This window comes from Condylostylus longicornis, unplaced genomic scaffold, assembly GCF_029603195.1.
Source record: "Condylostylus longicornis isolate FDR11 unplaced genomic scaffold, ASM2960319v2 ptg000040l, whole genome shotgun sequence".
Lineage (NCBI taxonomy): Eukaryota > Metazoa > Arthropoda > Insecta > Diptera > Dolichopodidae > Condylostylus > Condylostylus longicornis.
The window spans coordinates 3,022,375-3,044,772 of record NW_026578009.1 but is presented as its reverse complement, the minus strand read 5'-3'; the positions used below and the strand labels follow the sequence as shown (position 1 = coordinate 3,044,772).

The following is a 22,398-nucleotide window of genomic DNA, read 5'->3' as shown; positions in this document are numbered from 1 at the left end:
ATAGCAATGACTAACTTCAGTATATTTGATTTGTTTAGACAAAATTTGATTTTTTTATTTTAAATAAAAAATTTAAAATAATTTCACTTGTTTTTTCTAACTATTTTAATCTAAAATTTATTTTAATATCTTTCAAAGATAAATTTTAAAATATTGCTTTTTTAATTTGGGAATTTCAATTTTTACTTTAGTATCCTAGAGTAGAGCCACATTGTTTACTTGTGAACTTTTTCACATAATATAAAGTTCATTTTCCTATGGTTTTGATCTTCTATTTTTGATAATTTAATATACATATTTGATTTTCAATAATTTTTAAATTTATCAATCATTTTAAATTTAAAAATGTGGATTTGATATGTGATCTTTTTGATTTTTATAGATGTTAATATAGTAAATTTTGGAAGATAATAAGTAATTTGATTTGCCAAATAAAAAGTGATATTTGTATACGGCGTTCCAACACTCTGTTTAAAATATGAGTTCAATAATGCAATTATTAAATAATATTATTGCACATTTAAAAAGCAATCGTAAGAAGTGATGAGAAGTGTGTTCATTATGGTTTATAAGATATTTTTAAATTTTAAAAGGTAGTGGAAAAAAACTATTTGAAGTAGATTATGATTCACGATTGAATTTTAAAAATAAGACAGCATCTGTCATTGTTGACTGCTTTGAAAGTGAATCTTATTGTTTAAATTTAATTTATTTTTAAATACGGCATAGTGTGGTCTTATAGAATTTTACAAGTGCCGTAATTAGAGTAATTAATTTTATTTTTACCGACACTTTCAACTATTGAGCCTGTTTTAGTGTTAATTCTAAATTGACTCAGTATGGGCTTGTAAAGAAAAAAGTTGGCTTCATATATTTAAATTTTTATTATTGAAATACTGCGCAACAGCCGTACCGGATTGGAATTTCTGATAAGGTATTGGAACTTAAAATTTAATTTAATTTTTTGGTCATTTATAAACATTAACTATTATTGTTATAGCAATAAATGGGTGCTGGTGCACAATACGGAGTACAATTTTGGAGTACCGCACCAGAATCAATAAATAAATATTCATGTAAACACGAAGTTAAGTTAAGCTTTTGGGCTGAGTGTCCAAAAAGGACTCATATGACATAAATACGTTTCTTCCGATTGCAAATAAACTAATTTTGTCGGTAAGGGGAAAATCGTCATAAGGAGAAAACAGATTGTAAACTTTTTATTATTCTTACATTTTATTTAGTTTTTTAATTTAAATTAAAAACACAACTTTTTATAATTAAGGTTAAACTTAATAGAATTTCATTTAAAATTTAGGATTTTAATATTTTTCAAGTTTTTCATATTCTTTTATAGTGAGTTTTATTTTATGAACAAATTAAATTCCAAAAAAACATTTATTAATTTTTTTTTAAAACTTATTTTTTCCATCATATTTTAATTTATTAGACTTTACAAAAAAAAAAAGCAACCTACGTAATTAAATTTCTGACAACATTTTTCAATAAAATTATAAAAATAAGTACGTATGGTTGTAAAATATCCAAAGCGGTTGGTTTTAAAATAAATTTATTTTTTTTACTCAAGATCAAATAAAAGGCCTTTTTTGGAAACCATTATTACGTTATTATAGATTACATATGTGAGTTTTTGTAATAAGAGTGATGCCTCAAATTTAGAACAGATTTTAGTCTCGAAAATATATATGTTTATAAAATGTCAAAATTATAATGCCAAATGTTGGCTCATATTTTTTACTATGTTAATACATAGGCTGGATTTTTTATGGAGATACAAACGTATGTTAGAGAAATTTAAGAATAATAATAAATTAGTGTAGAGCGTAAACATGGTGAAACGTATGTGTTGGGCTTTTCGTTTCCTGCGGCTGCCTATTAAATTTCTTTGTTTTACACATCTTATATTGCAATGGGAAAAGCATTTAAGACGGTGATCTCCTCGTGATTGCTAAATCTATTTTAATTTTCATAACATGTTTAGACGGATGGGAAAACATCAACAAATGTTCCGAAAAAAAGTATGTGAGCACTATATGATTTCACCATGTTAACGCTCGGCAAAATTTCTGATCATTCTTAAATTTCTCATACATACACATATATTTTTTTTAATTCTAGTGCTAGTAAATTAACCGAAAACATGCTCATCGTTACTGAGATCGTTGTTTACCGACGTCAAACGTTTCTTACAATATAAATAAGCGTTTGGGCCGATACCAAACGCTTTTTACAATATTTTTTTAATAAAATTTGATAAAGATGAATGATATAACACTGTATGACGCGTGATAAAGCACTAATTTGACTATATTACGTTAAACAAAAAAAAAAAAAAACTTTTTTTCCGTTGTAGGTTTGTTTACGTAAAATATTAAAATTTACGTTATTTCTTTGCATATTTGAAGATTTCCTAATACTGAGTAGATATTCTAAGATTTAGACAATTAAATATATTCTAATAATTTATTTTAATTCATTAATAATGCCGTAAACTCTATTATTAAAATATAATTCAAATTTCTAGAAAACTACATTTTTTTTTTAAAATATGAACGTTGGCAAACAAGTATGTATTTATCAACTTGATTGGTTTACTTCTAAAAAATTTAATTCTTATATTTTCATATAATAATCCAAAAATTTCAGTAACTAGTTTGATTCAGTAACTAGAATTTTTTAGCTATTGGTATCGATTCATAGAAAAAAAATAGTAACGTTATTCTATAATTAAATTAATGATTATTTAAAATAGCTTTGATTTTTATCATTTTAAACAATAAAATAAAGCTTAATATTTGGCATTTCTAAAAAATTTTGAAAAAATATTTACCTATTAGTTACATTCTGTCTGTCCATTTATCAATTGCATTCCAATACTTCTATACTTTTCAAAAAAGAAATAAAATTTCGTAACATTCAATTCATAGCCCTAAACAATCATGTTGCAATGCTATTTTTTAACAAATTGCTATGTTTAAATCAAAACATTAATTTTTGATAACCAATTTCTTCGATACTGCAAGCTCAACTATACTTCTGTATTAAATAAAGTTGGGTCAAACCAATGGTTTGTATTGTAGCACTTTTCCCTTCAACAAGTGAAAATTCTGCTTTTAAATGCAGTCTATGTATACCTATCACACTATTAAAATTATTTTCATTCATATACAAAACTACTACTATAATTGCATATATTTAGGATGAACGATTTATGCAGTCTTTGAAATAAAGCAAAAGTTAAGTAAAAGAGTTAAGAAAAATAATTATATTTTTTAATGTCATGGAATTTACCGTTATCTTTTACAGTTTATAGAAATTTGAAAAAGCTTGCGGTTTCGGAAATATAAAGTGTCAAAAATTCAAATTTTACAAATTTCAAGAGTCGATAACTTGAGGAGGGGTGGAGATGGAAAACATTTTCTTCTAACGAAATGAACTATTTGTTAATGTCTAAACGTCCCTAAAATTTCAAGCTTCTACAGGCTGGGGTCTAGAAGAAAAACGACATCAAAAATTTAGAAAAAAAGGACTTTAGATAACGGTAAATTTGAACGGCCATTTTGTTTTTCTAAAGTTTAACTATAGTATACCGCGATAGGGGAAGCAAGCCGCTGTCTTTCTGCGTTTGCTGCAACTTCAAAAGTGCTTATGGTTTCATTGCAACAAATAGTTTTGGGGGGGTGTAACTTCTAAAAGGGGGGGGGGGGAGATAGGTAAAAATTTTGTTTTACGGAAATAAGTTTCTAGTAAAGATCTATGTACATATAAAATTTCAGCTTTCTATCTTCAAGGGTGTAGAAGTTTTGTAAAGAAAAAAAGTGTCCACGGACGGACGGACGGATGGACAGAGTGAAACTAATAAGCACTTTTTTCAAAAATTTTTTGGAAAAGTGCTAAAAATGCCTTCAATACCTTCCTACGTCAGAGTCATAACTAAAATGCCTTCTTATATGCCTCAACTAATTTAACTTCATGTTATTATAAATATTTTTTTTGATAATTATTACTCTAAAGATTTCTCCTAAATTTATGCAAAATACGGTCTCTAGAATTCAATATTGTTAAAGAGAAATTTGCTATTTTACAAACCATTGATCAAGTTTTTATTCTATTTAACTTTAATTTTTATTAAAAAAAAAAAAACTTGAGTACTTTTCCCCTATATAACTGGTACTAAAGCTATTGCTGATTAAGAGGGAATCTCTTCCGTATTCGCATTTGCATATGAGTAGTTTAAAAACTTGTTAATGCGTCATGCTTTAAAAATATTGTAGAAAGAAAAAAAACCATACAATAAAATTTGTTTATATACCAATTTGATTTTGTGTTAAGTGTTGATTTTAATATTGTTTTGATGACCTTTGAAAAGTTTATCGACCGACATTTTTTTTTTCTTATTAAAGTTTATTTTGCAAAAAAAAAAAAAATAAAGAAATAAAATAAAAATCTAAATAGCATTCTTTTTCCATTTTTATTTTTTTCTTCATTAAAAATCTTTAAGATGAAATTAAAATTATGAAAATTAAAGTTTTTTTTTTTTGGCTAATCATCGAAGCGAGTTATTTTTTTTTTAATGTATAGGGAAAAAGAAAATGATATTTTTTTTTGTCGTTTTTTTTTTATTCAAGTTATGCGAAATTACTTCAGAATAAAATTTTGGGTTTTCCCAAAAATTAAAAATTATCAAGTTCAATACATATTTTATTATTAAAGTATAAGTAAAACTTGTCGTCGCTAGAAGAATAATTTATAATTAATGTTTTGGTAACATGCGCGTATCTACGCATTTTATACCAAAATCGTTATAATTTTTATGAGCCTATCATATTCTTTTACATAGTATTACGTTTGCTTTTATTGTATCAAAGTTGTGTCAAAATCACGCTCATTTAGAGCAGACATTTATTGTGTAAAAACTTTGCTACTTATTAGTAATACCATTATTTGTTCTACAAGTACCCATACGTTCTCTTACACACATTACAGCTATGTTGTTCTTCTTCAATTAGGATTTATTTCGTTTATTTTACGCTACTTCAATTGCTTTTAGGTTTTGTTTTTAAATATCAATACAATGTAGAGTATAGTATTCAATTATCTACTTTGTCTAAACTACTAATTCTATCAAAATCAAACAGTGTTTAAAATAATATTTAAAAAAAAATCTTTCAATACTCATGAAGTTGTAGATTTTGGAATATAAGCTTCCGGAACTTTCCTCACTAAATATTGAACTATTAATTTTATTGTTTTATTAATCGAATCAGTTCACTTTTAGAGTGGGTTAGACAGACGGACAAAGTTTAAGTTTAGTCATATAATAAAACGTTTCTAAAATTTTACATTTGTTTTTTTAAATAAAAGGAAATTCTGAATGAATATTCATTTCCTCATACTACTCGTATATTATTATTATGTCAACAATAGCAATATATTTTTTGAGGGTTATTTAATTAAAAAAAAAAATTTTCACAAAATTTGTTTTATATTAAAATGACCATGGTTGTAACTGAATACATGAGAGAAAAGAAAAAAAGAATTTTTTCGCAATATAGAAGAAAAAATGTCTATGGATTGTTAATTGACAATTTCTCATATAAAATTTATTTATGTATATAGTTTGAGAGTTTTTTGAAACAAATAAAATATGTTTTTGCATTGAACCTCAATATGTATAGAATTTGAATTTCTGGTTTTTTATTTCATTACTTGAAAGCATTAACATTTTGAAATCATGTATTGTGCCTGCGGGTATTATGGAGCTGCTCTTGAGTGAAGGACATTCTATCTGTATTTCACGAATAACATGAACAATTTCCCAATTGTTACCAGATTACCACCATAAAACAGTAATTTCGCAGGAGATCATGTAACTTTTTTGTAAATAATTTAGAGCTGACGAACTCGCACGGTCTTGAAAATCATTTTATATTTATTTATATTTGATTTGGTCAAATAGTACAGTGTATGTAAGAGAGCTTGTGGAGTCGAATAACAAATATGATAAGGAGAAAGTGAGTGCACAAACCCCGCTAAAGCGATTATAGAGTTTCAAATAAATTTGTGTACATTAATAGGGTTTTTCCCGTGTTGTTCTATATTCATGATGATTTGAAAAATATAAACTGATCATATGTAAGCATTTCCATTTCTAAATAGAGCGTTTTTATGATAACTGGCTTTTTATGGTTATAACATTTGAATTATAGTGAATATTTTGCGATACGTATGACAATATTTTAATAATAAAATTTTTTAATTTTAATTATAGATATTTGCATTTGTATTTAAAATGAAATGTCAAGATAGCTTCAACTCTGTTACTGAACTCTTAAAATTCTTTGGTTTGTGTACATGAATCATCCAATACGGGAAAAACATAGTAAGGGCGCATAGCAGCTTAATAAATGCTTATTATATAAATGTAATGTAGAATCAAAAAAAACCACTTGAACCATCAAGAGTTTATGAATTGCAATCTAAATTTATAAATATTTGGTAATTAATTAATTTATATCAACATTTGTGGTTTTTAAATTGTATAAAACATAGTGTAGAAATATTTTTTGATAAATTTTGACCCTATACCTTAGGCTTAAGTAAATGAAGATTTCGAAATTTAATCATAAAATCGAATTTTTTTCTTTATTCATATTTCTTAAGCATATTTTTATTTGAAATTCTTTCCCAAAATTTCGTTATCGTAATTATTTTCTTATTATCACTTAAAAGTATTCACTCATCACATTTATTGTTTTATTATACTTACATACATACATAGTATATGTGTAAGAAAATTAAAATTTATTAGATTCCAGACACCATTACTAACCATTGAGCTTACATTGAAATTCAATTTACATTATTTCTTTTTTATCTTGTTTTATCTTACTTTATATGCACACTGATTCGGTTCGTTTGCACTTGTATACATATGCTACGCTACATAGGTATATCACAATTTACAGATCAATTCACCACCTAGTCTACAGTCAGCCTATTGTTAAATATCTTAAATAAACAAGAAAAGAGAAAAAAGAAAAGAAAACAAATTTTCAAGGTCATTTTGGTATCCACTGTTAAAAAATATTTTTGGAATTATTTTTTTGTTTTTTTTTTTTTTTATTATTTACATAAGCTCAGATGTTTTTATTTTAGTTTTTTATATTTTTTAACTGGTGAATCTTTACTCGAAGATAAAAAATTTTTCTTTCGCGCTTTTTTTAAGCGATAACAGACGTGGTCAAATTTGTATTTTTACATTTTGTTATGTTATAGAGCGCCATCTATTGTATACGCGACAAAAAACTTAAGGTGGCCTCTGTGCATGGTTGAATTTCTTTGGTCATATTTTTTATTAGTTAATCATCTATATAGCGTGTCGATCACAGTGGAAAGGCCCTTTTGCGGAAACATGCGGAACGCCAAGAAAACTGTGTCGGATTGTGCAAACGTGGTATAACTAGACGATTTATTGAAGATTTACATCAGAGATTTAGCCACATTCCTCAAAATAGCGAAATGTAATCGTACGTTCGATGGTGACTTGGTGGTCTCAAAGATAAAGAGAATTTATGTTAATTGGAGTGCAGTAGACGCCACGTTTGTGGTAATTGGCGAATTCGTTTTTAATTTAATGAAAAACGCTTTGAACATTTTTGAAACTGATCCGTTTAGCCATACTGGTATAATTTCCCTAAGCACAAAAACTACCATGTCAAAAACAGATTTTACCTTATTTTCACCTCCACGTTAATTTTTTTGGCCATGTTTGTACTATAAAATGTTTTTTTTTTTTCTTGAGTTCCATTGAATCTGCTTTAATTACTTTTTTCTCATTTTTTGATTTGTTTTTTTATTTTGGAAAATAGTTGGAGGTGCACTAGATGGTGATTAATCTATATTCTCCTTCTCTCCCCATTTTTGGTATGATATAAAAATGTCATGCCAACAAGAATCTTATAGCAGTCGAAATATATCGGTCAATCGGATTATGTAATTGCGGTTATATAAAAAGTTAAATTAAACAAAGATAAAGAGAAAAAACAAAAAAGTGAAAAAGTGTAGGAAAAACCAAAAATTAAGCAATATGAAATTTTACACGGTAAAAAAATTGTGAAAAATAGATTTTGTTACTTAAGTTTTACATATATAAAAAAATTTAAATAATTTGAACTACTTCTTAGATTTTGGGATTTTTTATATCATTATTTACGATTTTACGCATAAATAATGCCCAAAAACCACAAGGCAGAACTTTTGGATTATTGGGTGCTGGCCTGGGTGGACTTGGTGGATTAGGGGGTTATCCAGGTTTCGGATATCCTGGTCTTGGCGGTTATCCGGGACTTGGCGGTTATGGAGGATATGGTGGTGGATACGGCGGAGGATATGGATATGGTAGCTATCAACAATATACGGGATATGGAGGTTATGGTGGATATGGGGGCTATGGTAATTTTTTATTTCAAAAAATATTATAATTTATATAAGAAATTTATTGATTATAACACTTTGTACAGGTTTCCCAGGTGCAGGTTTTGGGGGCGGTTATCCAGGAATAGGTGGTTATGGTTTTCCAGGTGGTGGTTATGGTGGTGGTTTTCCTGGTGGATATGGTGGTGGTTTTCCTGGAGGATATGGTTTTGGTGGTGCTGGAATCGGTGGAATACCATTTGGAAGAAGTGTAAAGGGTGGGAAATAAGAAGTTACCAAAAAAAAAAAAATTCTATATTAGTTTTTGTAATTTATTAATTTTATATGAAATGAATGTGTTATAAGATTGTGTGAAAAATAATTCTTTAGTTATTGTTGAATGTATAAAATTATTTTTTAAGAAATAAAAATTATTTTTATAAAAAAAAAGTGTAATATCTAAATGTCGAAATAGTTTAATGATAGTTCCAATTAGTTGATATTCCAACATTAAGTATTCATTTTGAATGAAAACTGCATAATTTAAAAAATTATAGATTCTTACAAATTCTTTAGCTGACATCCATAATATAAGCTTGTACATAATGTTGCTATTTTGATAATATCTTATCAAAAAAGCTCGATTCGTGGAAGTTATTATAGGAAATTTTTAAGGTATGATCGTCAGAACAAATCATAAGTCGGTCTCATCTTTTAAGTTATCGTTTTTAAGAATTAACAAAATTTCTATTTCGCCTGATCGATAAGCTGTCAAAATCAAACTCGAGATTTGCGTTAATGGTTTTTTCTTTTTACTAATCTAAAAGTATGCAATAAATTTTCATTTTATAATATAATTTTGGAGTTCTAATGAAAATAATTTAACAAAAAAATTGCTTTTTTGTTAATATCTTATCTTGTTCGACTTTTTCTATGAAAACTATTAGTTTGATTTGAATTCTTTGTTTAAATTTTATAAACAGTGCTGCTTAGCGAATTCGCTAAGAAATGTGGTGAATCTTTATACTTTTAACGAAGCTCGCAATTTGGTTAAAAATATAAAGAATTTTATTGTGACAGTCTACTTTGCAAATTTAAAAGAAAATACTGCAAAATGATGCTAGTGAACTAAATGTTAGTGAATTCGGTAGCTTCGGAAAATTCGACAAAATAGGGAAAATAACAAATAATTATTGCGCTTCGAAAAAAATAGCTTATTAGCGTTTTGATTCTCATTTTTTGTCGCTGAAGTTTTACAAATTGTCTTAGATATAGCGAGTCGTTAAAACGATATTTAAGCGAATATTTAAAATATAAAATCGTGTAAAATGGTGTCAATTATCAAAAATTAAATATTTAGAGTATAAAATTTCTACACGAAATCTTATTCTCTTGAACAAACCCAACACATCATAGAGTGTGTGGCGTAAGGTGCCGTTTACTTTTGTTCTAAACCCATGAAATTTAATTATTTTACTTTTAAAAAATCAGACGAGATCAGATGAGAATAGAGTGATTTTAATTAATTATTTGTCGTAAGGCAATGTTTGATGTCAAACAGTGTTTGCATATATGATTTTTATCAGACCCAGATAAAATTTTAGATTTTGTAGTATATGTATACCTATAAATAAAGGAAATTTGGATTCTCATGGTAAAAAAAATAAATTATTATTAAACAATAAAAAAAAATTTAATGTCCTGAATAAAGTTTTGTTTATTCATAAAAAATATTAGAAAATTACAATAAGTGTTTGTTTTTTGTTTTTTTTTCTCTTGTTTCCTGATTAATATTTGAATTTAATTAAATATAAATAAACGTTTATGAAGAAAATCAATTTTCATTTTTTTAAATTTTTCGAACATTTTTCTTATATTTTATTTTTAAATAAACTCTTTTTTTCTTGTTTTTTTTTTTAATAATTAATTTTTATAATTCATAATAATTTTTAATTAAATTTTCTACAATTTTCATATATAATTTTTCATTTATTTTTTTTTTTAATATTAATCAAAAAGTTTTTTTTTTTTTTTGGGTTTTTCAAGAATTTTTTTTATTTAACATTTCTTTTATCATTTTTTTTTGTATTTTTCTATCGTCTTCTAAGCCATTATGACACAAAAACTGTCAAACAAAAAAAAAAGCAAAAAATAGTGTTGTCGTTTTGTATTTTTCTTTTTTATTTTGTTTTTGTATATTTAAGTAAATATTTTTTGTTTTGTTATTTTTAATTGATTTCTTTTTAATTATGAATTTTTGAATTCATTTATACTATTTTAATTAATATGGTGGGTCTTTATAATTTGTTTTTTTTTCTTTTAGTTTAATTTTATCTGTACGGTTTTTAAATTTATTGATTTGCAAGTAAGTTACACACACATATATATGTACATATAAAAAAAAACATTATTTATATTGTTATACGAATTTTTGAGTTAAGAATATTGAATAACAAAAAAATTGGGAAATTCTTAATAGGTTTTCAAAAGTGATCACTGTTACTGACATTCAAAGTCAATTTAATTGGGAATCGAGGTGAATTTTTAAATGTCAAAATAATTGAAAATTAATAAATTGTCATACTATTTTGTATGATATTATTTAATATCGATAAATTGTATGCTAATATTTTTTTGTATAACTTGATACTATTTAATGTCGTAAATGTAAGAATTTTTTCCAAAATGTTTTGAGTTAAAATTTTTGACAATTTTGACAAAAATTTTTCAAAAATTTGTAGATTTTTTCTTAAATTTAATTTATTTTAAAAAAATTAAAATTTTATTAAAAATAATATTCTTGCATTTGAATATAAAAATTAATATAAAAAGTAAAAATAAAATTTAATATTCAAATAATTTTGTTTTAATGAATGAGTATAGATGGCATGACAATTTTGCAAAATTGCCGAAATAATAAAGAGAATTTGACTTATGAACTTTTTTATTTATTTTTAATTTTTTAACTTTATTTTGTAGACCTATACGAACTTATTTTGTAGGCCTATACGAATCCAGGATTTTTTCAGGTCCTTAGTTCTAGTCATTTACTTTTGTTTGTTATAAATTTTTAAAAGAGGTGATTTATGAAATTTATAAGAATAAGAAGAAAAATTCAAATACATAATGCTTTTGAATTAATTCTCTTATTATTATTAGCAAAAAGTAAAGTCGGCGAATGCTCTTTATTTATGAAATTTTTATACTATTTCAAATAATAAAGTTAATAAAGAATAAAAATTAAAAATTTATTATTCGAAATTCAAGCGTTCTAAATTTGTTATTTAGATTTAGATGAATTTGTCTATAAAATTATAATTAATTAAAATATTGAAAATAAGTGAAAAAATTCTCTCGCCTTTTTTGATTATAATTTACGAATTCATTATGTATAGTTATTCTCGTAATTAAATTAATGTTATTAAGTAATTTAGTTTCTTGTCAAATTGTTTTATATTATGTAACTTTCAATGTCTGAATAAAAGAGAAAAACCTGATATGGTCATAAGCACATAACTGATTGCAAAGTGTCGAAAATATTGAGTATTTAAAGAAGTGTGAAAATTTATTAAAACATGTGGAGGAAGTAAGTAAGTAAATATATTATATGTAATTAATAATTCCAATACTATTGTATATGTGTATGTATATACGATATATATTTATTTTTTTGTAATTTTGGAAACCTTTAGTATTATATTTTATGTATTGAAGTGTGTATATATATAATTTATTATATAATTTAATATGTATATATTGTATGTTGTTTTTTTCCAATAACTTTTCTATAAAATTTTTTATAATCAAATTACATTTATGTTTTTGAATATTTTATTCTTTGTGCGAATGTATTGGTGGGAGAGGTGGTAATTTTGATAATTGATGATCAGAAGTATTCCTAGATGATTCAAGTCTGAAAATATTAAATTTAAAAAATAATTTGGGTTTTTTTTTTTTCATTGTTTTGTAATTTACATTGTTTTACATTTTGATTTTTTAGTTATTTATTAGCTAGCGGTATTAGGTACAAATTATTTTCTATTTTGTTATATTTGTTATACAAAAAAAAATTATTTTTTTTAATGTAAATGTGTTAGTTACACTCTCTGTATTTTTTTTTTTTGTTTTTCCTTTTGTTAATGAAACACACTATGTAAGTAAATATGTAGGAAATTCGGTGAGAATGGATATAGTGTACAGTACAGTAATTATATAATTTGACAATAATTGAAATTAGGCGGTAAGTCTATGTATATCGTATTTTTTAATAAATAAGTTTTCATTTTTGGCATACATAATTGTTAATTTTTTAATTGAAATTTTTTTTTCGTTTTTGTTTTTGGCTTTTTTGTATTATTTTTTTTTAAGCTTTTTTTCAAAATAAATTTTTAAAAATTATTTTTGTTTTTTTTTTTTTTATATTGAATGCGCCCGGCTGCAAAAGCTTGAAACTAATTTTATTTTCTTTGATTTTTTTTTTGTGTTTTTTTTTTTTTTTTTGAAATCTTAGACTATATCTAAATTTTTTTTTTATTAATTTTTATTTTCTATGTATGTAGATAAGTTTATGATTGATTTTTTAAATGCAATTACAATTTTTATTTTATTTGCTATAAAATAATTTTATAACAGAAAATGTTGATTGCTGTTATACAGAAAGTAGAATTAACCAAATTTAATGTTATATTTTGACAATACAATTACGTTATATGTATGTATGTACGTTGTGATTTCAAAGAATTCGTCGATATTTATGAAGGTGTATACATAGGTTGACGTTAATTAGTTGTGCTGCTCTTAAATACTTATTTCAATTTAATTTTCATTAATTTTTTTCATTTTTTTTTTTTTTATTATTATATTTGTTTTAATTATATTTTTTTTTGTTTCAGTTTAAAAGAAAAATATATAAGGAAGCTTTTGAAGACGCTGCTCTGTCACTTAATCGCTGTCAAAAAGAAAAGTTTATAGAAAAAAAAAATAAAAGAGAAATTATTTTAATTTGTTTCGGTTTTTTTTTTTTTAAATTCAAATCTATAAGAAACATTATATTATATATAAAATAAATTAATAAATAAATTACATTTTTAAATAAAATTATAAATAAAATAATAAATTACAGAATTAAGTATAAGTATTTCACATTTTACAGGAATAAATGAATAAAAATAAAATAATTGGTTTTCAATGCGATTTTTTCTCTAACTTAATTTTAAATTTTTCAAAAAAATATCTAATAATTCTAACGAAAAAGGGGGGGCCGGAGGAGGGTAAGGATATAAAAAATATATATTATTAATATGTATATGACTATAACTACAATAATCATTCTAAATTATAATAAAATTATCTGTTCTATCAAATTTTGTTACTATTTTACTTTGAACAAAATTTAAATATCTAATTAGTTACGTATTTGAATATCGAATATTAAAATTAATTAGGGTGGTGGAATATTGGTAAATCTTTAAGAAAAATTCAAATAAAATAATTATAAATGTATTATAGTGAAAAGATAATTATAAATTTATAATAGCGAAAATGTATAATAGTAATTGCAACTAAATTTTTAAATATAATTTTTCCTTATAATTTTTCATTTGTGCAATTATTATCAAATTTATCATACAAATGTTATAGACCCAGATTTCTAAATTGTATAATAATATATTGGATTATCGTAATGTATAAAAGATCGTAAGCTGAATTGTGTTTAAAATAATTTTACTGCAATTTTGAAGTTATTTAAAACCTAAAACTTATAGATAATGTAAAAGTCTTAAGACATTCATAATACGAAAAATTAATTAATAAAAGTCATATTCACAATAGACATTTTATAATTCGGGATTATTCTTAAAGCATATTATGTTATTAGAATTTCTAACCTTTAGTTAATAAAATTCAAGTTACAACAATTTGTTGGAATTGGTTATGTTGTGACCATAAAATTTTACATTGACAAATTGGTTATGTTATAATTGTTATAAATTTATTATACACAAATTATATTGTCAAAAATTCTATTACCATTTTCTTTGGGAAGCTTATCTATCGTAGTTATTCTTATTTATTAGTGTAATAAATCACATTAAGGTATATCTAAGCAATGATGGAATCAGTATGCGTCAATTTAAATATTTTTTTGCTGATATATTAAATAAATAAATTTTATTTTTGATTTTTTGTTTAAAGAAATTGAAAGTTCTAAATTTTGATTTAGGTTCTATACTAATTTGTATATCTAATTCTATGTAAAAATATCTACATATAGAAATTACTAAAAAATAAATGAGCGGGATAAAAATTATTATTTCGAAATTCAATCATTTGTAAGATGCTGTTAAAAATAGATTATCAAGATTTACAGGATGTTTCGCATAAAATTAAATGAAATATTTTCAGGGATGATTGTTTGATCAATTTCCAGTAAAAAATTGAATGTCTAAAGGGAGGAGGGATGCAGATATACTCAAGCCACATACTTTCAAGCTACCTAAATCTTGTAAAAAAATACTTTTAACTTCGGAACCATGAAAACGAGTATATTTGCACTCTTCTCCCCCCTCACCGATAGAATTTTTTGTTGGAAATTGTTCAAAGAATAATCCCTGAATTTATTCTATATAATATATATATTTGGAAATTAAATTTAGATTTAAAACTATTTAAAAAATTGAATAATTTTGTTTTAAATAATTAAAAAAAAAATTATTAAAAAATATAAAAATTAAATAAATCACTTGATATTATAAAATATTTTAGAATAAAATTAAATCAAAAACATAATTTTAGTTTTGAAAACATAAAATAATTTTATAAATTTAAAAATTTATTAATTTTAAAAATTTGTTGTGTATTTTTATTTTTCTTTTAATATTTTTAAAAATTATTGAAATTTCCATATTTTATTTTGATTCTTAATTAAAATTTTTTCCAAAAAAAAAATAGAATTTCTTTTCATTCACAAATAAATAATTAATAACTCTACATTTGTACAAGAAAAAAAAAATAATAATTTTCTTAAAAAATATTTTGCAATCTTTATTTAATATTGAAGATTTAATTGACTTTTTAATTTTATGGTCATCAAGTGTGTTCAATTAAATCAACATTGTGTTTAACATTTTAAGTGTATGAAATAATACTAAGAAGATTAATTGTCAAGAAATAAATTTTAAAAATTTTTTTATTTTATATATAAAGTAATATTAGTTATATATTAAAATGAAATTGTTTAATATTGTATAATAAAAGAGGAGGACTAAATACTGAAAAAAGAGGAGGTGGGACAGAAATACTGGAAATAAATAATTGTAATAATTGACTGAATTGATTAATTGAACTATCTTTTACTCAACACAATGCAGTAATAAGATTTTACGGTAATAATAATTATGTTGGAGTAGAATTCAGTAAATTATGTCTATTACCACAAAATATGGAACATATATTGGTACCTTATTTACATTTAAAATTGATTGTATTCAATTTGTATTGAAATTATAATTGAACATTTTATAAAAATATATTTATAAAATTTACATTTTAATTTTATATTTTGACATTTAAATATTAATATTTGAAATATTTGAATAATTAAATTGTATTAATTGGAAATTTAATTCACAAATTAATTTTGATTTCAAAAACAAATTTTTTCGGGTGAAGGGCTATGTATGTAAGTACGATTAAATTTATATATTGACGTGCACATTTTTTTTCATTCAAAATATATTTAATTATTTAAGAAAAAAAATTAATTCGAAAAAAGGGTGCAAATTAAATAAAATTTTTAATTTTAAATTTTCTGTCTAAAATCATTTTTCAAAAATATATATACTTTTACTCTGTTGTGTATTATTGGCGATTTTATAGTATAACTAACATAATAAATTACACGATGACAATTGGGAACTACAAAAATAAATTATTTAATAAAAATATTGTGAACACATTTATTTATGATTGAATCACTAATATAGTTTTACTGTGGATTATGTAGGCTATGAACACCACTTGAATTTCAATTTTTGTTGATAAAAGTTGAGCAACAAAATTGTATAAAACATAGAAGACAACATTTACTACAGAAAAAACAAAAAACGTAATACATATTTTATAATATTTTGATTTATGATTCTTAAACATATTTTTTGATATACATTCTCTATATGTATATGTATTATGTATAACTTTATCAAATTAAAAAAAAAATTCATTTGGAAACTAAAATAAAATTAATTAATTTAATTTACAATAATTATACAAATATTAATGAATTTCTATTTAAAATAAATATTTGCATAAAACACAAATATGCAGAATTTTCAGTCCATATATTGCATTCCTTTAATAAAATATGTAATTTGTTTGAGAAATTGAAAAATCATTGAATTTAGTAAAAGTTTTTGTCCGAAGTTGACGCACAATTTAAGTAATTCGTAAAAATTTTTTAATATAGCGGCCTTATACTAACGATTGCAATGAGAGAAAATATTCAAAATAATTGAAGTTCTTCTTGATTGAAGCTAAATCTTTTCTCACTTATTTTAAATATTTTGCATTCAAGAACTTTAATACGAGTATCACTTATATTCGTTCTAAAATTTTCAACTTTTCACAGAAAATGTCAAATATATTTATGTTCGAAATATGAGAGAATTTTGTAAATAAACGTAATTGAAAAAATTAATGTCATTCATTTTCATTCTTGAGCAGTCTTGAATTTTAAAATTGAATTGAATTTACTCGAAAACTTTTAAGAACAACTACATTAATTTTATTTTGGAATTAATTTAGTTATGAAGAATATTTTCACAATTGTTGTTTTTGCAAAATTTAGAAATTTTTTTTTAATTTCTTTAAAAATTTGAATGAATTAATGGACTGACATTTTTTGAATCACGAGTGCATATTTAAACAAAAAAAGTTACATATTTTTTTAATAAATTCTAAATTTTAAATGTAAATTATAATTTAAATTAAATTAAACATTAAATAATAAAAAAAAATCACAATGATAAAATAATAATTGGTGAAGAAAAAACTGAGTTGTAAAAAAGAAAAAAATATTTATTAAAAAAAAATTACCTAAAAAAATTTAATATGAAAATCACTGCTTTTTTTTTTAAATTTAATTTAATTTATTTTAATTAATTTTTTTTTTGTATTATTTTTAAATTTAATATTTTATCTTTTTATTTTATGTTTTGTTTAAATTGCAGAGATCTTAATTAACAGGCTCCGTTTCACCTTCTGTTGATTCGACTAAACTGTTTGTTTCTTCACCTTCAGCATCTTCTGAAATCCAATCTTGTTTTTCTCTATATTAAAAATGAATAACAAAATATTTTTTTGTTTTTTGTTTTGCACAGTTTTAATTATGAGAAAAAAATGGAGAACTCAAATTTCCTACAATTTACATGAAATTGAAAAATTTCATCTATATTTTTTGAAAAATTTACTAAAATAAAAAATGAAAAAAAAAATTAAATTTTTTTTTTTTGTATTTTACATTTTGTGTTCTGTTTGACTCTTTTGTTTAAATATACCACTTGAAAGACTTATTTTGTATCTTTCGGAAATCAAATTGTTAAGAGAGTTTTAAAGTCATGTAAGCTCTTAATTATTTTTTATTTAAATTTATTTCAAGGTTTTCTTGTACGTGCCCTTATCGACTAAGCAAAGCAAAAATTGTATATTTAATTAATTTCAGACATTATATGTGATCTTAAAATGAGCTTCACCATTCTAAAATTTACCAAGAATTGAATAAACATGAACTAATGTCTAAATAATCTTAATATTTTAGCCGAGATGAGGTAAGAATATTGGAAACATCTTTCAAAAATTCCATCTTTGGAATTAATTGTGAACGAAAATGGCTCTACAAGAGAGTAATATTTCTACATTAAAGTAATTTTTTACAGTTTAGTATATAATTTATCTCTCATTTAAAGTAAACAGTTTACTATAATATCAAGCAATTATTCTTTAGAGCAATTTTACGTAAATTTAGTTTATTTTTTTATTATTTAGTTCGTCGAAGTTGGTATTATGTATAAAACCCCTCTTCTAACTTCTCCGTAAGTGTTTTATGCTAGGCTCTGTAATAAAATTAACACTGAGTATGAATAAAACCTTATAAAGGCACAGAGAATACGAAAGTGTGAGGGAGTAATATATAGAAGTAATTATACAAGAAAAAGCTGAAGGTTCAAAATTTACTACCCACCTCCTCGGTTAAAGGTTAAAAATAACTAGTTTCATTAATACAAGAACCGAAAACTGAAATTCTGTACTCATTAATTAACACAATATGGAATTTACGAGTAATATGGAAAACGTTATTTACAAAAGTCCGTGAAACCTATACTATTTAAAATGAGATTTTTTTTTGAATGTACAATATTTTTTGCGGTTATAATTGGCAACATTTCAATTATATAATATATAGTAAGGCCAATCAGTTCCAATGTTATAGGAAAAATTTTATTCTTCATACACTCTTAAGAACTCACATGACCTACAAATTAATTCATTTGTGATCAAAGACAGAAAATTGAATAAAAATGTAGAAAAAAAATTGGAAGATTTACTTTTAAATATCATAAAATAAAAAAAATATAAATTACTATAAAAAAAATAATAAAATATGATGAACATCCATGCAAAAAGCTGAAAATAAAATTAATAATTTATTTGATTTGTTGTTTTGTGAAAATTTTTTAGGTAGCTAAACATTATATTAGGATATGTTGATCAAACTTCAATTTTAATGTAAGGAATTATGTAAGGGCAATATACATACTTTGGGACTCCTGAAATTTTTAGAATTTATTTAGTGTACAAATATTCTGTTTTAATAGTTAATTTTTATTTTAATAGTTTTAATGCTAAGAGATTCATTTTTTAAAGACTTGTAGATTAAGCAATAAGGAATATTATTTTTAAATAAAAAATCATTCTCTATTTAATAATAAGGCGATTTGATGTTGATAAATAAAGGAAAGTATTTTTGGTCACCAGAATTTCCTATCGATTTTCTATTCGACATACATAGGTATTAAATGAATTAGAATCCTATTATTCTTTACTTGAATATTTAATAGAAATTAAATTTATACTAAATTTTTTTAAAAATTTTTATATAGCTACTTATAAATACTATAAATTTGGTTTTCGTTTACATCTAGAATAGTCTTAGCTTGTAGTACGTTCGAAAATTCATGCTACATATACAATGATAATATATATAGATCGTTCGTAAATTACTGGTTATAATAAAATGCGTTCGGAAATTCAATCTGTAAAAAAGAAATGTCAGAAATGTAACGCAGACTTGTAGTTTAAATTTTGTGTTGCTGCCATATGAAGCTTCTTTTTTTTTTTGTTAATTTAAAACAAATTTAAATTTAATATTCAGATTTAGATATCGAAGGATTATTAATGTAAGTTTTGTACAATTTTTTTGAATCTTGTTAAAATTTCCTTATTCTACAGTGAATTGGGAGGCGAAAAGTATTGAAATAAAATTTCGTAAACAATGTTATTTTCGAACGACTAATTATTTAGAAGTTTCAGAATTTGTAGACTACTGCGTAAACCAAAACAAAAAAACTTAGCTGAAATTTTTGCATATTGTTGAACAATAGAACTTTCAACGCAGCGTGCATAAACAAAAAAACCCCCCTAGTAAGAATCTCCTTTATTGATTTAAAATTTAAAAATCCCCATTTTCATGATGAAGATGTGATCTTAAACGTATGTGCATATATTCTTGTTCTTTATAATTATATTATATGTATATGTACATAATATATAGCTTCTAAGACTATTTAAATTTTATAAAAAGGATATAAAGAATTTTTCTATTAATATCGATTAATTTTATTAGTATCGATGGTGTATTTTCTTCTTGTATTATAATTTTATATATTATGGGAATAAAACATAAAAAGTATTTATATATATATACAAAATTGTGTAATAAATATCTACATGTTAATATATATATATATATATATATATATATATATATATATTTATATGTACCTATACTTTTATATTACACAATATGCTTTGAATAAAGCACGGATATTTATGTGTCGTTTTATTAATTTTTATAAGTTAAATTTGCGTATAACATTATTAAATAATAATTCACATTGATTGATGAGACATAAAAAGCAAGTGTATGCATGTATGTATTATTATATTATATACATATAATATTATATACAATAATATATAATTATATATATTGTAATATATATTATATTATGCAAAATAATTGAAGCGTATAATAGCTATTAGCAAATAATTTAATTAATAAAACAAATATATTGAATAAGAATTTAAAGTTTTAATTTAATTTGATTTTAATTGGAAAATTAAAAATAATTAAAAATTATCAAAATTTTAAAGCATAATTATTGCAAAAGCTCAAAAATATAGAAATTTTTTTTTTTTGCATTTAATAATGAAAATAAATGAAGAGAGAAAAAAACAAATTAAATTAATTTTCTTGTTTTCTCTTTAAATTATATTTTGCATAACTTTAGGCGAAAAATGTTCAAAACAGGCATTCCAAATTAAAAGGTTTTTTTGTTTTTTTTGCATATCTTTTTGGTTTGTTACGGGTTATTTTTTTCTGTTTTAATTTTTTATATACAAAAACTGATTTAGAGTTTTCGGAGTCTTCTTTTGTTTTTGAAATGTTTTATGTTTGCTTATGTTAAATAATTGTTAACATAAAAATGTTATTGTTAAATTAAAGGAAAAAAAAAATAATGAAATTGTAAATAAAAAACAAACAAAAAAAAAGTATAATTACAGTTAAAATTTTATTTTTATTTCTTCATGCATAAATTGTTTTTGTTATTGATTCTTTTTTTTTTTTTTTTTGAATTTTTTTATATATTTTTTTGTTTTTATTTTAATTTTTAATGTTATATTAAAATTTGTAACATTAGAACAAAAATCTAAAGTAAATTTATATATATAATAATAATTATAATAATAATAAAATAGGAATAATAATAATAATTATATAATTAAAAAAATTTCATAAAAAAAAAAAAACAAAAACTTATTAATTTTAAAATTTGAATTGTGGAGAAAGAAAAACCAAAAAGAATTTTTACAATAATTAAATTCAATGGGCATCTACTAAAATACAGATCTAATGAGTCAACTGGGCTCATTCAGAAGAATACATTTTATTTATATCAAAGACCTTTATAATATATCCTTATGTAAGCCTTTAATAAAAAAAGAAGTGTTATTTTCAATATGAAGAAGAATGTGGTCGGAAGACAACAATTTTTTTCTATTTAAAAAAAAATATCAATAATTATTAGTTGTAAGAGCTTTCGAAAAAGCTACCAGAGTTAGAAAGAAAATTACTAGAATGGCAACCCTGTAGATTGTAAAAAAGAAAAATTCGCATATTAATTGTCCTTAAGGAAATTAAGAAATTACTTGTGTATAACAGAAATTAAAATCTGATGCAGATTTCAAGAAAGCTCAAATGATGGGTCGTCAAAATTTAGAAAATCGAAATATTTTTCATACTAAAAAATTTTTACACTGGATTTGACGTCTGATACATTTTATTATGGTCTTTGATTATATTGAATAAGTCAAACTGTCGTTTGGTGAGATTTTAATTTTAGTAGACGCTAGCCCAATGACTTGCAGTTTTCCTTTTCCCTCTTCTTTGAAAACAAAAAAATAATATTAAAAAACAAAAAAAAAATTTTCAACAATTAATTAAATGAAATTAAAATAGAAAAAAAAAAAGAAAAAACAAAAAATAACAATAATGAAAAGTTTAGGCTTTCATATTTGCATTAATAATAAAAAAAAAATTAAAAATTAAAATTGTTTTTTTTTTCTCTTAGCTTGGCTTGTTTTGCTGTTTTTTTTTTTTGTTTTTGTTTTCCTCTAATATTCATC

The 22,398-nt window shown here is 23.0% G+C and overlaps 2 protein-coding genes across 5 annotated transcripts in view; one reads left to right on the top strand and one right to left on the bottom strand.

The window, feature by feature from the left end:
* Positions 1-8,001: 8,001 nt before the first annotated feature.
* On the top strand, positions 8,002-8,837 carry LOC129609899 (acanthoscurrin-2-like). The gene is made up of 3 exons (XM_055522144.1): positions 8,002-8,125; positions 8,208-8,475; positions 8,544-8,837. The coding sequence occupies exons 1-3, from the start codon at positions 8,111-8,113 to the stop codon at positions 8,723-8,725; spliced, it is 465 nt and encodes a 154-aa protein (XP_055378119.1). The 5' UTR covers positions 8,002-8,110; the 3' UTR covers positions 8,726-8,837.
* A 2,458-nt stretch (positions 8,838-11,295) lies between these two features.
* LOC129609889 (uncharacterized protein ZK1073.1) overlaps positions 11,296-22,398 on the bottom strand; it is a 105,036-nt gene continuing 93,933 nt past the window's right edge. For 2 of the 4 annotated variants that reach the window (XM_055522094.1, XM_055522093.1), the window contains exons 11-12: positions 17,530-17,762; positions 12,975-13,384 (exon numbers count right to left, since the gene is read on the bottom strand). In XM_055522094.1, the coding sequence (XP_055378069.1) occupies positions 17,669-17,762 (94 nt within the window). In that variant the 3' untranslated portion in view covers positions 12,975-13,384; positions 17,530-17,668. Of the gene's footprint in view, positions 12,350-12,974; positions 13,385-17,529; positions 17,763-22,398 lie in introns of those variants that run through there. The other 2 variants (XM_055522095.1, XM_055522096.1) reach the window with 2 other exon arrangements.